Below are 14,499 nucleotides of genomic sequence, written 5' to 3'. Positions count from 1 at the left end.
CAGCCACAGAATAAAAAAAGCTAAAAATCCAATTGAACAGTTTTACCATTGTTAAATTGGAACCCTATGGGAGACTCAAACTTTATATATATTTCATTATAGCTTGCTTTTGTATGTTTTATTTTTAATTTTAAAGATACTCCAAAGATGTCTAAGGTTCTTCCTAAAGAAACGAAATTCCCTCCCCTCTCTAAAGCAGCTCACCAAGGATTGCTTGCTGTGACTACCAAACACAGGGCATCCTTTGATGTACTTCCTATCATATTTAATAGGGCCAAGCAGTTGCTTCTGATTCTGAGGCAAAAGGTTTGTCTGGAGCTGAGCTCATGTTTATATATGACATGTTGTCTAGGTTTTCTGGACCCGATGAGGAATGAAAGTAAAACGTACTGTAATTTCTTTGCACTTTTTTCACTTTTTGACCTTCTCCAGCTAGTGACATCCCTGGCATCAGCACACAGACCATCCTGGCTAGCAGGTGCGTGTGGTGTGTAGCACTGCAGTGCGTTTGTGTCCCAGGACTCTCCCAAGCGGCCTCTGGATTCGAAACTGGAAGCTGCTGCTTTCATTCTGAGTGGGGCTCTTTCCTTCCTGCCCTTGCTCCAGCACGTGCGTCTTGTGTAGGGTAAGAATTGACTAGTGCTGGCTCCCGTCAGCTCAGACTGTGACTGTGCGGGGCCCCGTGTGCAGCGCGATGCACTCACAGGGGACACGGAGCTGAGTCTGCTCCCATGAGCAGCAGGTCAGATGTACTTGCTGCAACGGCCACAGCTCTGGGAAAGCAAAGCTTAACCTAACTTAACTCTTGCACTTGTATTAGCCAAGTGGACGCGTGTGCTAAAGCCCTAGTATCTGCATTCAAAGACAACAGCACCAGTGATGGCTGTGATCAGACTCTTGAAACCTTTTATTTTTCTTGCCCTGAGTAAATTGAAACATACTTTACCTGTACTGAACTACTGTTAGGTTCTGCTCCCCGCAGTGCCTCGCACATCGGATATACCTCATCCAGCTTGACTTGCTGGGTTCTCCGCCATCAATAAAGTGCTGCAGTGTCCCATCTTGGTCATATATCTGGGTAAGAGGGCACAAGGTCAAGTAGTTAGAGCAAATCATCAGCAATCATTTTCACCGCGTTGCTGGTGTCTCTCCATGCCTTTTCCAGGAATTTATTGCCATGAGATCTGTCCTTGCGTAGCGAGGCTCTTACAAACCTAAATGGAACAACAAAGCAGTATTGGGGGGGATGCAAGTTTATCTTGTTTCTCTTATCAAGCCAATCTTTTTTATACTAAACATATTTGTGGTGTCTCAAAGCTGTGACTATGTTTCCCAAAGAATATTTAACCTATTTTGACAGGCTGGCCTTAAATAATGAACTGCCAGATAAACAAGAAAATCTGGATATAAAGCCTGCGTTGAAACAGCCTGAACATCTGAGCTAGGGGCATGCATAATTCCCCAAACGAATATCTCTTTTTTCACATCTCTGACACAGACTACTTCAGCAGTCTCACACAGCACATAGTAAGCATTAGACATTCATAGACATAATATTCGCACTACTGAAACAAATGGGACTGGAAGGAAAAAGAGTAGTGTGAGACTCCTTTAGGAGCTCTCTAGGGAAGTATAATTTTCTGAAGAAGTCATTGAGAAATCAGTCCTCAGAGAATCACAGTTTTCTTAAATATAACATCCCTGCTAAGACATGAGAGCCCGCTAGGGTAATTAAAAAAAAAGTATCATATCTTTCTTCTGTGCTGGGCCATCCCTCTGAAACTGAAGAAAAAATTTGCTCTGGACACTCTGAAATATTAAATTGCATACTGCATGCACACCTGCCCTCCTCTGGTCTAACTGAATTAAAAGTGCTACCTAGAAAGTACTACTGGTGACAAAAGTTTGTGGTCTCACAAGCTTTTTAGCCATTTTTCATTTTTTTAAGCTTCATGGCTATATTTGAACAATTAGGTGCTTATCTAAAGCAAACCTGACCTTCAAATCTATTGTTCTATCACAGACGAACATGCTTTAATAACCTACCCCAAAATGTTTTTGCTTTTCAAAGTTTTTAGCCTAACTTGACCTGCTCACTTAAGAGTGCTAATTCTATTAGTTGAAAGGGAAACAGATTTATTACTTTGAGAAGAGCAGCTCTAAATAAGTGCATTAACAATTCTGCAATTCTATATCAATATCAAGAGAATCATCTTGGAAATTACATGAATATGTTTAATATTTCTGAATGTACAGAAGTGGTATCTCACACAATGCACAAGCAAATATATGTGAGACTAAGAATCCACCATATGAGTCTCAAGTTTAGGAACTGACCTTGCTTTTGCTCTTGACCAAGAGAGATTGGGAGTGCTCAAGAGCAATAACTGCATAGCCAGGGCATAAAAAAAAAACGAGAATTAAATGTCTAAAGATCTGAAATCGCTGCCGCTGGCTCCTGAGTGCCTATGATGATGATCAGGTGCAACGCTGTCTGAAGCTCCTGGGCTAGAGAAGCGCCTACTCCAACCTGCACTGGCAGATGAAATAAAGTTGGGGAGAAACAAAAAGAAATCCTCAGAGGCAAACAAATACCCTGATTCTGGGAGGAYTGCTTCATTTTTCATGTACAGTATCTTGTTGCTAATCAGCAAGGACTTCYTCTTTTGTAAGCCTGTGAGAGTATTCTGAATATGCAAAACCAAATCAAAATCTGTAAGGGAAAATGATATACAGGAAACCAGCTCTCAAAAAGGGAGAGATGGAAAAACTTATGACTAATGATGTCTGACTGGGACAATTTTAGTAACATGTGTCAAAGCACCTTCATCACAATGTTTATTATTTATCCACTTATACAGTGCTTACTAGCATGACTACATGGCTTAACATGACACAAAACAATTCCTGTAAATGAAGAGCTGATAACTTCCTAATCCCCACATGCTGTGAAACAGCAAGGAGAAAAAGGAATATTATTGTCATAAATAGTACTAACAGCCAAACACACCAGGACCTATCTACCACTTTCTAAATATGAGAAGTCACAGACTGACATAAGAAGTGAAARTCTTGTCATAAAATTGTAGAATCTGGGCCCTTTCTCCAGCTTTAGCCTGGAGTAGGAACAACTGCTATGCCAGCGTTGCAGGACCTTCAACATAAAATATTTTGTCTTCTCTTCCTATTTGGTTGGTATCAGTGGTTTAGCTTCCTGTCAGTCTCCATATTATCCAATACTGTAGCAGCAGGTTCTGTGGAAGCACAGGGAAAGCAAAGTAGGGAACAGTTCATAATTCTGCTTTTTCCAGCTGCGAGACATTATCACCTTTATCACATTGAATCAGTAAGAACGAGACAAAAGATGTTACAAATATCACCAACCAGCAGTTCATCTAAGTATTTTGCAGATCTAAGAATCTTCAGATCATTTATTCTTGCAGATATTCCTGCCTCACTGATATGTGCTCCCTTTCCTCAAGAGACATGAGTGACTGCACACAACGCCACTAAGTCAGAGTTTTAGCCCCATATGCAGCCAGGAGTGCCCCAGCTCTCCTAGCCTTGTCCCCACAGGGAAGAAAACCAGCTGCAACAAAATAGAAACCATTAAAAGTACCGTTAAAAGGGAAAAAGTATCTTGTATAKACCTACTTACTAAACCACATAAACCCAGGTAAGAGCTGGAAAAMCTTAACTGATATGGTTATTCTTATCACTATAGTGCAACAGGTGTCAGTCATTATACATTTGTTTAAATCTGGCAACCACTATATATTATCCTAAAATGAGGGAGCAAACCAAGACCTACCATGAGAAAGAAAACATGTAGCACAACTGTGAACATGGACATCATAGCAAGCTATAGGGGCTCTCTATGCACTGGCACTTGTATTACACATGGGAGTGTACCTAAATATTAGCCAGCAAATCACACACGTAGCTCTTATTTTAAAAACTTACACAATTCTGTGATAAAACTGAAAATCTTTGACCAGCTTATGAAATAACTGTATCCAATTTATTCTGGTATAGCTTTTAGCAAATTGCAGGACTCTCATGACCTAGTAAAATATCATTTCCGCAAGTCCATAGGTGCCCTTGGTCTTAGTAGTAGAAAAAAAATAGTTATTGTTTCTTTCTACCTTGTTTGTGCTTGGAAGTGTCATCTAATCTGCCAACTGTATCTTTGTCCTCTTCTGASCCCAAAAATAATCAGTAGGTAACTATTATTAGTAGATTACCAGTATTTTAGAGATGAAGAAATTCAGTATGTAGAACACTATTAAACACTACATTTTTGCCTCTTCATTTCAGATGGAAACAGCTTCATTTTCCAAGAAAGCAAGCCCCAAATGTACTCAGCACACCATAATCCAAGTCTTCATTTTACCATTTTTGATTCAGTCCTCAAAACATATATACAAAGGTACATGAAGTATGAGATATAATTTCTTACCAAGTGTCACTGCTGTTCCTCAGGAACCACAGGAGACTTCCAGCTGGGCAATATAGGAAACGACATATCATCTTGTAATGACATGCAAATATAAACCCAATATGARCAACTGCATTTATTATTTATTGATTATTGATAATTGATTGGATGCTAGAGATACTAACATTTACGATGACAATGGCAGCAACACCTAATTATAACAATAATAATATCATTTCTAAAKCAGGTAACATTTCACATAAGTGATACTTTAAAATCCATGAACAATTATTACTTAATAAAATAAATAGTCCTTGCGAGAATATCTGTCAAACTGGCAGGATACCTAGGAAGGACCATGTAAGAGTTAAGTAATATGAAAGATAGGGCAGACCAYTAAAGAACCTTTCGAGAACACTGAAACATTTCAGTACTGACACATGTTTTTTGCTCTTGCCTGCCTTTGAGAGATGAGGGCAAAATGTAATTTTCCTGCTAAAGATTAYGGTGTGAGTTGCTGGCATGAATGCCCCATGAATTTAGAAGGAAGCCAGAACATACAAGCACAGCCACAGAGAAAGCCAAGCTGTGAAGCAATTAAAAACAATTTCACAGGAGAGCCAAGGAAAGGAAAAATGGTTAGTTCATTGGAGCTCTTTCCTCTCTATCTGTTGCTTTGCTTTGTTCTCTTTCCATGGCCTGGTGAAAGATTGTGTCTTTTGAAATTCTGCCTGCATTTTATTTTTCCATTTAGYCAAATAAAAAAGGTATTAGCATACAACTTAATTGACCCCTTGTTTTCCTTGTGGGCAGAAGGAAAAAAGACTCGTCCTGAAAGTGGATTTTTTTCCTGGAGAAAACTTGGACTGTTGCACATTTGTACTATTAGAATCATTTTTGTGTTTCAAGACATCAAAAGAGATGTGAAAAAACCACAACACATGCGAGAATTATTTCTTACCATTAGTCGAGTATTTTACTTTATGCTGTTCATTGCTATTCTTGGTGACATCACATGAATAAAGTCATAGGATTTTCAAAAGTACTCAGCATTAGCTTCCACAAGAATTTTTACCCTTGATTTCAATGGGAAGAGTTAGGCTAGCACTTTTGGTGATCCTACAAACCTTCCACAGATCATTGGTCAATGTAGTTAAAACCCATGGCTGTACTCTAAACTCCACTGGAAGGATGGAGAAGTGGGTTGTGATTAAACAGACTGACACACCCTATGTGTAGCACCCACATAAATTACATTCTTTCCATAGCAATGTATGAGCCTACAGACCACCACAACATTGAATGCCATCCATCTTCGTTGGCCTGGACATGACAACTGGGTCGACTTCACCTTGTGCAGCGCAGCCTCTCAGGGGTGCATAATGGCTGTTTTTTTAGCAATTTTGGAAGGCTGCCKTAGGGACTGCGTCTATACAGCCTGTGTTCCCCACAGTGGAGACAGTGCCCCTGCTCATGTCTCCTCGTTAGAGGGGTCTGCAGAGCTGGCACCTGCTGCCTGAGGGACTTTCTGATACTCTGAGACACACATAAGAAAAGGCAYGGTAAAAATTCAGTCATTTGACTTGCCTAATGCAAGTCAGGATTGCTGAGCTTTTGCTAAGGGTTTCAGTGTTACGGCATGTATACATCATTTATTTACTAGCGTTTCTAATCACATCCCACCAAAAGCAAATCGGGTAGTGTGTATTAGTTGCTAGTTRCTTGTTTAGGTTCACTTCAGTGCAGTACACTGGTGCCTTACACCTTCTGAAATGAGCACATTGCCAAAGGAGCAAAGCTTGACAAGTTCACAGGGAGCTGTTGCAGGGACCGAAAGAGAAGAGACAACTGACAATTGTCCTTCAACAGATTACTTTGAAGGAGAGAGGTTAGGCTGAAAATCAAAACTACAGATGGGTTCATGTTTGATGCTAGCAAATTTAAGTAATGTAAGCTTTGAAGATTTTCAATATTTTAAACGTAAGGAGCTTGTCCTCTGCTACAGAGGAGGGCCTTTCCGAATTTGCAGCTTTCCACTGACAGTCTTTGAATGAGAAAACTGTGCAGAAGTAATTGTGCATTTAGCTATTACAGCTTTCTTCTTTCATTCACTAAATTGGTGACCAAATCAATYCATTTAGCCAATATTTTAGGAACAGCTGCTAGTCTGCCTATGCAAAAGGGAATGTGAAATAAAATGAAAGACAGAAGCAAACTCCATGACATGGAAAATTCTCCTAATATCTCCTTATCTAAGAAGAAACAGTGATGTTGATAGATAGTAAAAATTATTGTATAAACACATCCTTTAAAAAGGAATATTTTTGTTAATGGCACACTGTGTTTTATATTACCTATACTTTAAGTAAGCAAATCATTCTTAGCTGGTATAAGGAAATGCCTGTTCATCACACAATCCTAACTCTGTTGCATAATATTACTAATAAATCTTCAATTTTAAACTTACAAACATAAAACTGATATGAAAAATATTAGTATATATGTCAGCAACGACATTTAAGATGAACCAGTTGGACCAGTWGCTTATTCATTTATGCAAGCATTATTTCAGAAAAACATTAGTTGTATATACTCCTCCTATATWCTATGTGATAAGATTAACTGACTTATTTTCCATTTAAAATATGTCTTCAGAGTATTTACGGACAGATATCAGAGAAAAAATATACATAAATAGTGTGGATAAATCTAAGTTTGTTGCTAAGGGCACAATTATGGTTATGAACTAGTGAAAGCTAGTTAYTATCAGCTGTATTAACGAATAAAATAATCCATGGCAATAACTACATGATTACTTTGATATATTTCAGTTTTATATATAAATTGGAAAATTATTTTGTTTTCATTTAGAAAATTTAACAGTTTATTTAAACAACTTTTTTTTTGCTTTTGCAATTTTTATAGTACATGAAAAATATGTATTTCATCATACTCTATACACTAACATAGGATTTCTAAATGTTTTTGCTGCACTAGAACACACAGCAGAGGAGACATTTCAGATAAGTGAGCTTGGCGGAAACATCAGGGGGCCGTAGCGGATGGTCAGATTAAAACGTTTCCAACATTTGTTGGCAATACGCTCTCTCAGATGCAACACCTCAATGAAAACATGGAGAAACGTACAGTGACAGCCAATGATCTTTAACTGCTCACACTATTCAAAGCAATTTTCTACAATTAGCCATATCTGATATGGGCTGTACATCTTGTAATCTCTGCTTAATGTTTCTTCTCTTTAATCTAGCAGGCATCATCTAGCAAATTTTTGAAAAGAGAACACTTGCCAACTAATATTAAAAACTATTTAGATTTAATGTTTCTCAAAGGATCGTAGCATATGAAACTATAAACATTGTTTTGAACTGTCTGTGCTAGGTGAAAGGCTTCATGTCTCACTTGCAGCGTGGTCCAGCAAACACTTGCGCACATGTTGCAGGCCCATTGATCTCAATGGGACTACTCGTGTGTGAAATCAAGCATCTGTGCAAGTGGTAGGAGGACTGGGGCATTACTCCAGCGAGTGTCACAAGAGCAATGCACTGCCGATTATGCAAACTTCATTACGTTACTTTTCTAAAGAAAAATAATCTCAATGGTTTGTTTTGACACTAACCCGTGGAGGTTGGGGAATCGAGGGGAATCACTCACCAGTCAGGGTTACTCAACCACGGCAGAAGACACAGTGCAGAAAAGAAGTGCATGTGAAACTGGAAAGAGATACGACATCCACAAAGTCCTGTTAGGGACAAGTAGCCGTGGGTACCCAGCGGCACGATGTGGCCTCSTTAGTGTGTGTTTTTGTGCTCTTTTGCCAGTTTTGCCAGTGATGCGACAGGAAAAGTCGCAGTTCTCCAGGCACAGACTGTTCCAAACCGGATAAAAATTTGGCTTAGGATTGGCATCTCCACGCCGCTTACTGTGCCACATCCCCAGCAGCAGGGACATGAGGAGACAACAGACTGTTCTCTGACATCTCATTTCTATTAGACATGCAGCACGAAGAGAAAAAATATTGCTCTGTAGGCTCGGTGCCAGGAATGAGGGGAAAAAAAAAAAAAGCAAAACAAAGCAGACTAAAACCAAAAAGATGTTTTAAAAAGAAGGAAGCAAATAATCAGAGCTGAAATAACTCTAGCAGAAGAACCTCATACCAGCTGGCTGGTAGAAGCAGAACCCAACATGCCTGTCAGGAAAGGAGTTTCAAAAACAATAGGGCTCTGAGGCTGGAAACCCTCACTTATTTGGGAAGCCCCACTGAACTTACTCAGCAAGGCATCTCCTAAGAGAATACCCAGAGACAGAGGATCAAGATTTATGCTGACATTTGTTGCCTCAGTACCTCRGAAAAGGAGACTCGTGCCTGCCCAAAGTAACAACAGGCTTTTAGCCAGTATCTTGGTTCTTTAGCTATGGCAAAGTGAAAATTTAAATTAAAAAAAAAAAAAAAGTAAGTTCGTAAGTTTTAAGTACATTTGTTTCAGCACAGTCCTCCACTTGGACGAAGAAATAAAATGGCAGTGTATCTAACCACAAGTATGATATGACAGACTTTAGCACTCCCAAGCAGTGTGTACAGAAACAAGTATTAGCAAATTTCATCACTCACCATTGAGCTAAGCAATGCGACTGAAGTGGGTGAGCAAGTATCTAACTCCGAAGCTGACCTTAAAGAAATCACCCAGGTTGAAAAGACAATCATAAATGGAAATTTCTAACTCGACTGGACTCTAATATGCAAGGAAGGAAGTTGCAGGGAGAGTGAGGAAGAACCGTTCTTGAATGTTACTTGGGGCTTGGAATTTTTTAGAGCTCTAACAATATATCTCCACAGGCTTTTTAAGGAATAGATTTTGAAAGGTACTTGGTTTCTCAAGCACAGTTATGAGGGACACTCTCAGTCCTATAGCAGAACTGACAAAAGTCCTCTAGCAAGTTAGGCTTAAATCTGCCACTGAAATCAGTTGGACTCTTTGGGAAGCTGCCTACAGATCCTTCTACATTTGGGCGTGTAAATGCTGTTCAAATTTGCTCCAATGTCCCATGTGAGATTTTTCATTGATATTGGAAAATATTCTGCTTGCTTTGCATGTATTGTCAGAGGCTTTGGTTTCATTTGTAATCAGCAACTTTTCATGGAATCGTGGATTAGCTGAGGTTGAAGGTGGACCTTTGACAGTGCTCTAGTTCAACCCTCCTGCTCAAAGTCACGTCAGCTGTAGCTCATTGCCCTGGACCTTATGCAGTTGCAGTTGGGTTTTGAGTATCTCCAGAGATGACAAAGGAGGACTGAGATCAGGGAAATGTAAAAAGACGGTGGTAACTAAGCATAAATAAAAGGAAAATCAACATCTCTCTGTGAAAAAAGAGTCACAGAGACAGTATTTTTCATAGTCTCCTCATGCCCTAAGACTGCTCCACAAAAGAGGCACAGGACAAAGTACCTAAGAAAATTGTGTGCATGAACTGGATTGACAGCATAAATGGATTTGAAGCAGAATAGTCAAGACAGAAAGTGATGTAAGGCAATTACAGAGATATTTTTGAAAGTTGGAAACAAGAATAATGTTAATATTTTATATCAGCAGAACTACAGAAATGCTGAATGACAACCATTCTGCATGTTTCTTTTAATGAAGACTGAAAGTTAGTTTACAACTTTTTGCCTCAGAATCCTCCTCTGCCTAGACCAAATATTGTGACTTCCAGTAAGATAACAACCACCATTAGCTATAGCAAGAAATTCCAAAGCAATTAAATTTCATATTCAAATAAATAGATTTCACAGGTTATTCCCACTGAAATAAGCAACTGACTCTAGACAGAACTAGATTGGGTGAAAGGAGGGGAATTTTCACTTACTTTTGTATGTGTCCACACACAGACAGTACAGTGCATCTTGCTTTGGGGCACGTGTTCACTTTGTATTAGGAGCATCTGACCTAATGCAATGATCTGCAGGGCCTGCATGATATGCTGGATCGAAAACTCATTTTAATCAGTGAAAAGAACACAGAAACATTCACTGCAGTGATTTCTGGGTCAGGACATAATCCATGAAACAGGCAGGTAGACATGACAGCCAACTTAYTCCTCTGTAATTTGTTATCCCTGTGTGAAGGTCTAGCCACAGGCAATATAACCCATAGGAATGATGATCCTGTCTCCTCCAGCTTAAGTGCATCCAAGTCCTGCAGCTTCAAGAATTCCAAAACAGGAATTTTGTAAAATAGTAAAGATCGCCACCACCATATTCCCTTGGAAATTCCTGACTCACATTTTGTGGACTCACCAAGAAAAAARGGAACTGAAACTGAAAAGTAAACCTAACTCAGAATGAATCACTTGGAAAATAAATAAATACATACATACATAAATTCTTCTATAAAACTCCTTGCACAGCTATCATCCCCATGTAAAAGTTGTGATCAATACATAAGCACCTGRACATGGACTGAGGTGCAAAGAGTTAAATTTCACCCTCTAAAACTTAAATGTTTACTGCTACTTTTGATGCCTCTGCATGTGCCACTGCACCTCCAGGTACTGCTCCGGGAGGTAGGCAGCTCTAAGTCCTGTGCCTCACCTGTCAATCTCGTCCAGACATACTAGATAATTCTGTGGGATCTAAACCACTGTTAAAAAGCCTCTTTAGATACTGGCATTGCTGCTCAAAGGTCTGGGTTCAGGTCCTGTTCTGAAATAGGCTTGTCGTGTTGCTTAATCCAAGCATTTAAAATTCTGTATCTTGATCCTTCAGCTGCAGAAAAACAGAGGTTGATATTCTTTTTGTGAATCCTTYGTTTATCTTCACTCTGAGATTGTAAGTAAATAGCGGCAGGGGCTGTCTTTGCATTACGCAGAGCACACATCTCAGCACAGCACAGATCTGGGAATTCTGCTGTACCAGTAAATAATTCTTTCAATCCTTTTTAAATCTCTCATTTTTGAGAGAACCATTAAGACTAGCCATAAATGAGGGTTTTCAAGACAAATGACATATTTTAGAAAACATACTTAGCTTCTTTGTGTGGGTTTTCAATAATAAGGCGCACTGTTATTTTTAGTTTGGAATATTTTGGAATGTCTGGAATGCTCAAGTTCCCCAGATGATGATTAAAAGGTCAAGTAATAAAGTATATGATAAACTATTCCTGAGATTCCTCATAAAACAAATGAGTAATGGCTGTACAAACTGTCTTGCCATGGTTTAATACTGAAAAATGCCTGCACAGTATTATTTCTTCAAATTTGCTCAATTCTAGAATTCTTAGAAAACCAGCATGGTGATGTTTAGTTTGCAGCTACTTCAGGGCTGAAGTCAGAGGCCGAAAGTGGCTGAAAAGAACRCATTAAGGACTAACACTGGTATTTCTAGTAGGCGCATGTCGGAGAATGAGAAATGATTTTTTTTTCCTGTCGGAGCGCAGGTCTGCTCTTGGTAAGTATCATGTTAAGTTTCTTTGGAAGCGAGTGTGTTTCTGTGAGGGTTGTAATGTTAGATTAGAGCGTTGTTTGAGCCACCATCACAGGAGCCCTCCAGAGTTGTTAAGCATTTGGCATATCTCACTTATCTCTAAGGGTGGCAGGGGCCATCAATACAAAGTGGACCATCAATCAATCTGGGGTCTTCTTCAGACATGGCCTGTCAGCTGATCAGAGGAAGACCTTAAGGAATCAGCTTTCCATTATCAGGATTTGGTCTGTGATCAGAACAAGCCACTGAACCTTTTACTTTTCACTTGGCAAAAACATACACACTGGAAAAAAGTCCTGACAGTTCATTCATTTTGCTCCATCACTGGAGCCAGATGATGTTTGACTGGGGAGACCCACCCTCTTTGATGTTGTGCTCTTTTGAGAGTGCCCTGCTGTGAAAAAAATTTTCTCCTTCCAAATTAAAGAGAAATATTTCTGCATCCAGCTGTTAAATGTGACGTTTGCCATTTTTCAGTGTGTTGGCTTTGTGCCACCTCGCGGGCTGTGTTTCAAGCCTATCTTTTTCCCTTCCCCTTCTCAGCAACAATATCCACAATGTGTTAGTGTCTCCAACTTCTACATAACATCAACACCAAAGGGAAAATACAAGTAATACCTCATTCCTCTGAACTACTGCAGCAATATTTACACATTTCCTCTGAATTTTTAAAATTAAAACCAGCAATCATTTCATTATATGAAATGAAGTATAAAACCCATAAATATAACCTACCTATGAAATGTCGACTTCAGTTTCATTCCGATTACAGTAGGCAAGCCATGCAGCAAAGCCTCCATAGGATACATTTACCAATTAAATGAGTGTGTATGTTATTAAGATTCGTTTCATGTGTACCGAGTCCACATCAAAAAAATGGCATCCGTTCAGCGTCCCTAGCTCTGTTTAAATTAAGACAAACTTCTCATGAAAGCTTGAATAAACATTTAGGTTTAAGTAATCAAGAAAACCTGTATCATCTCATATTTATTAAGTGTAATTTTTAGAGTTATAAAAAGTGCTGTCATGAACTGTGTATACTGTAAATAAAGGGTGGACACAGCATTACAGTGTTTTTCCTATCTATTGAGGTGGATGAAACRCAACAGGTTCCAATTTCTCTTCAGCTCCAGTCTTCCCTCATCCTTTTTTCTTTCCATATTTGCTGACACGGAAAGGGATTGATGGTTGATAGATGCTGGTAGGCTCCTCTATGCAAACCTATGTCCTGCAATTAATCTCAGGCTATGAACAGCAGGTATCACATCAACACATCGTGAAAATTAAAACCTGATCCAGAGCCTCCACGAGTGAGGAAGGAAGGTTGTGCTTTGGAAAATTACCTGCACAGTAATGAAGCATTTTCTCTTTTATGTGTTTAAACTCTAGTTTCATGCCAAAAAAAATACATTTCAAAAAAGATCTGGTCTCAAAATAAACAGCAATACTGTAGCCTGCTTTTCATTAGCACTATATATTTACAATTCGTTAAGTCATATTTTGTAGTTACGGAATAATACAGATTTATAAATAAACATAAATTAACACCTCAGAGCACAACACAGCACGATCCCCGCACCTGCGCAGAGCTGAGCCACATGCTACAGTGGCTCGAGCGGTTCTCAGCAGCTGTGGRGTACCTAACCGTGCTGGTATTGGGATGGGGGCCCTCCAAGCGACACTGAGATGCTGACAGGGATTCAGCAGGAGGCACTTTTCCTTGTGCCTGGACCGAGTCACTCACTGCCGCTCCCAAAGCTACACAGAACATATATATATATGCTCTGTAAATTATTATATCCGGATCTACACTATATGCTCTTCTGCATATCATCTGGTTACAAGCATGTAATTATGCCTTTACATTTCCTCTCTGTCCTTAGCTCTAATTAAACTAAGAAACCTTCCTCTTACCATTTGTTCCAGCTTCCTATTCAAAAGCTATGCAAAGTTATCCAAAACTCTCCTTCTTTGCCTCTACTCTCCTATCAGCCACTGTGTGATCAGGCTCCTTTTTCCTGTCTCTGTGTTCATCAGGGCAGCAGACAAATACCTGAGAACTCCTTTCTGGCGTGAGAGCTGAGGGCTTGCTACAAATGTTTGTGCTGTTCACATTTTCTCTATCCCATCTGCAATTTTCCTTCTCAGTTCTGCACCTTAAGCCTGATCCAGCTTTCCTTTCTCCTTCCAGTCTTTCCCAGCACAGCTCTCTATGCCATCTAAATAATTTTAGACAATAAGGCACATTTTTTGTCTCAGTCAGTTACAGCACAGTTTGCTTGTGCCAGCTAGCGCAAAGACAGCAGGTAAACTTCAGAAACAGTAGAGAAATTTGTACAGCAATAATTGTTCTCACCTTAAATATTGATTTTTACACAAAGGAATTCAGAGGAGATGAATTAATTAAATAACAGTAGAACCAGTGATTACCATCTAAATGTCAATTTTAGCAATAAAATGATGAATGTAAAAATAGTTTTATTTTTCCACCAATCTAATTTTTTTGGAGAAAAAAAAAGCAAAAAAAATCAGCTCTTAAATACCCTCCCATCATTCTCAAAGT

General features: G+C 39.2%; 1 protein-coding gene across 1 annotated transcript in view; it reads right to left on the bottom strand.

Annotated features, from left to right (window-relative positions):
- PRDM6 (PR/SET domain 6) overlaps positions 1-14,499 on the bottom strand; it is a 71,820-nt gene that overhangs the window by 23,677 nt on the left and 33,644 nt on the right. Inside the window, exon 3 of the mRNA XM_026046610.1 lies at positions 947-1,074. Within this exon, the coding sequence (XP_025902395.1) occupies positions 947-1,074 (128 nt within the window). The remainder of the gene's footprint in view (positions 1-946; positions 1,075-14,499) is intronic.

The sequence above is a fragment of the Nothoprocta perdicaria genome, unplaced genomic scaffold (assembly GCF_003342845.1).
Source record: "Nothoprocta perdicaria isolate Ctin4 unplaced genomic scaffold, notPer1 scaffold_45, whole genome shotgun sequence".
In the NCBI taxonomy this organism is placed as follows: domain Eukaryota; kingdom Metazoa; phylum Chordata; class Aves; order Tinamiformes; family Tinamidae; genus Nothoprocta; species Nothoprocta perdicaria.
This window is presented reverse-complemented; position numbering and strand designations above follow the sequence as displayed.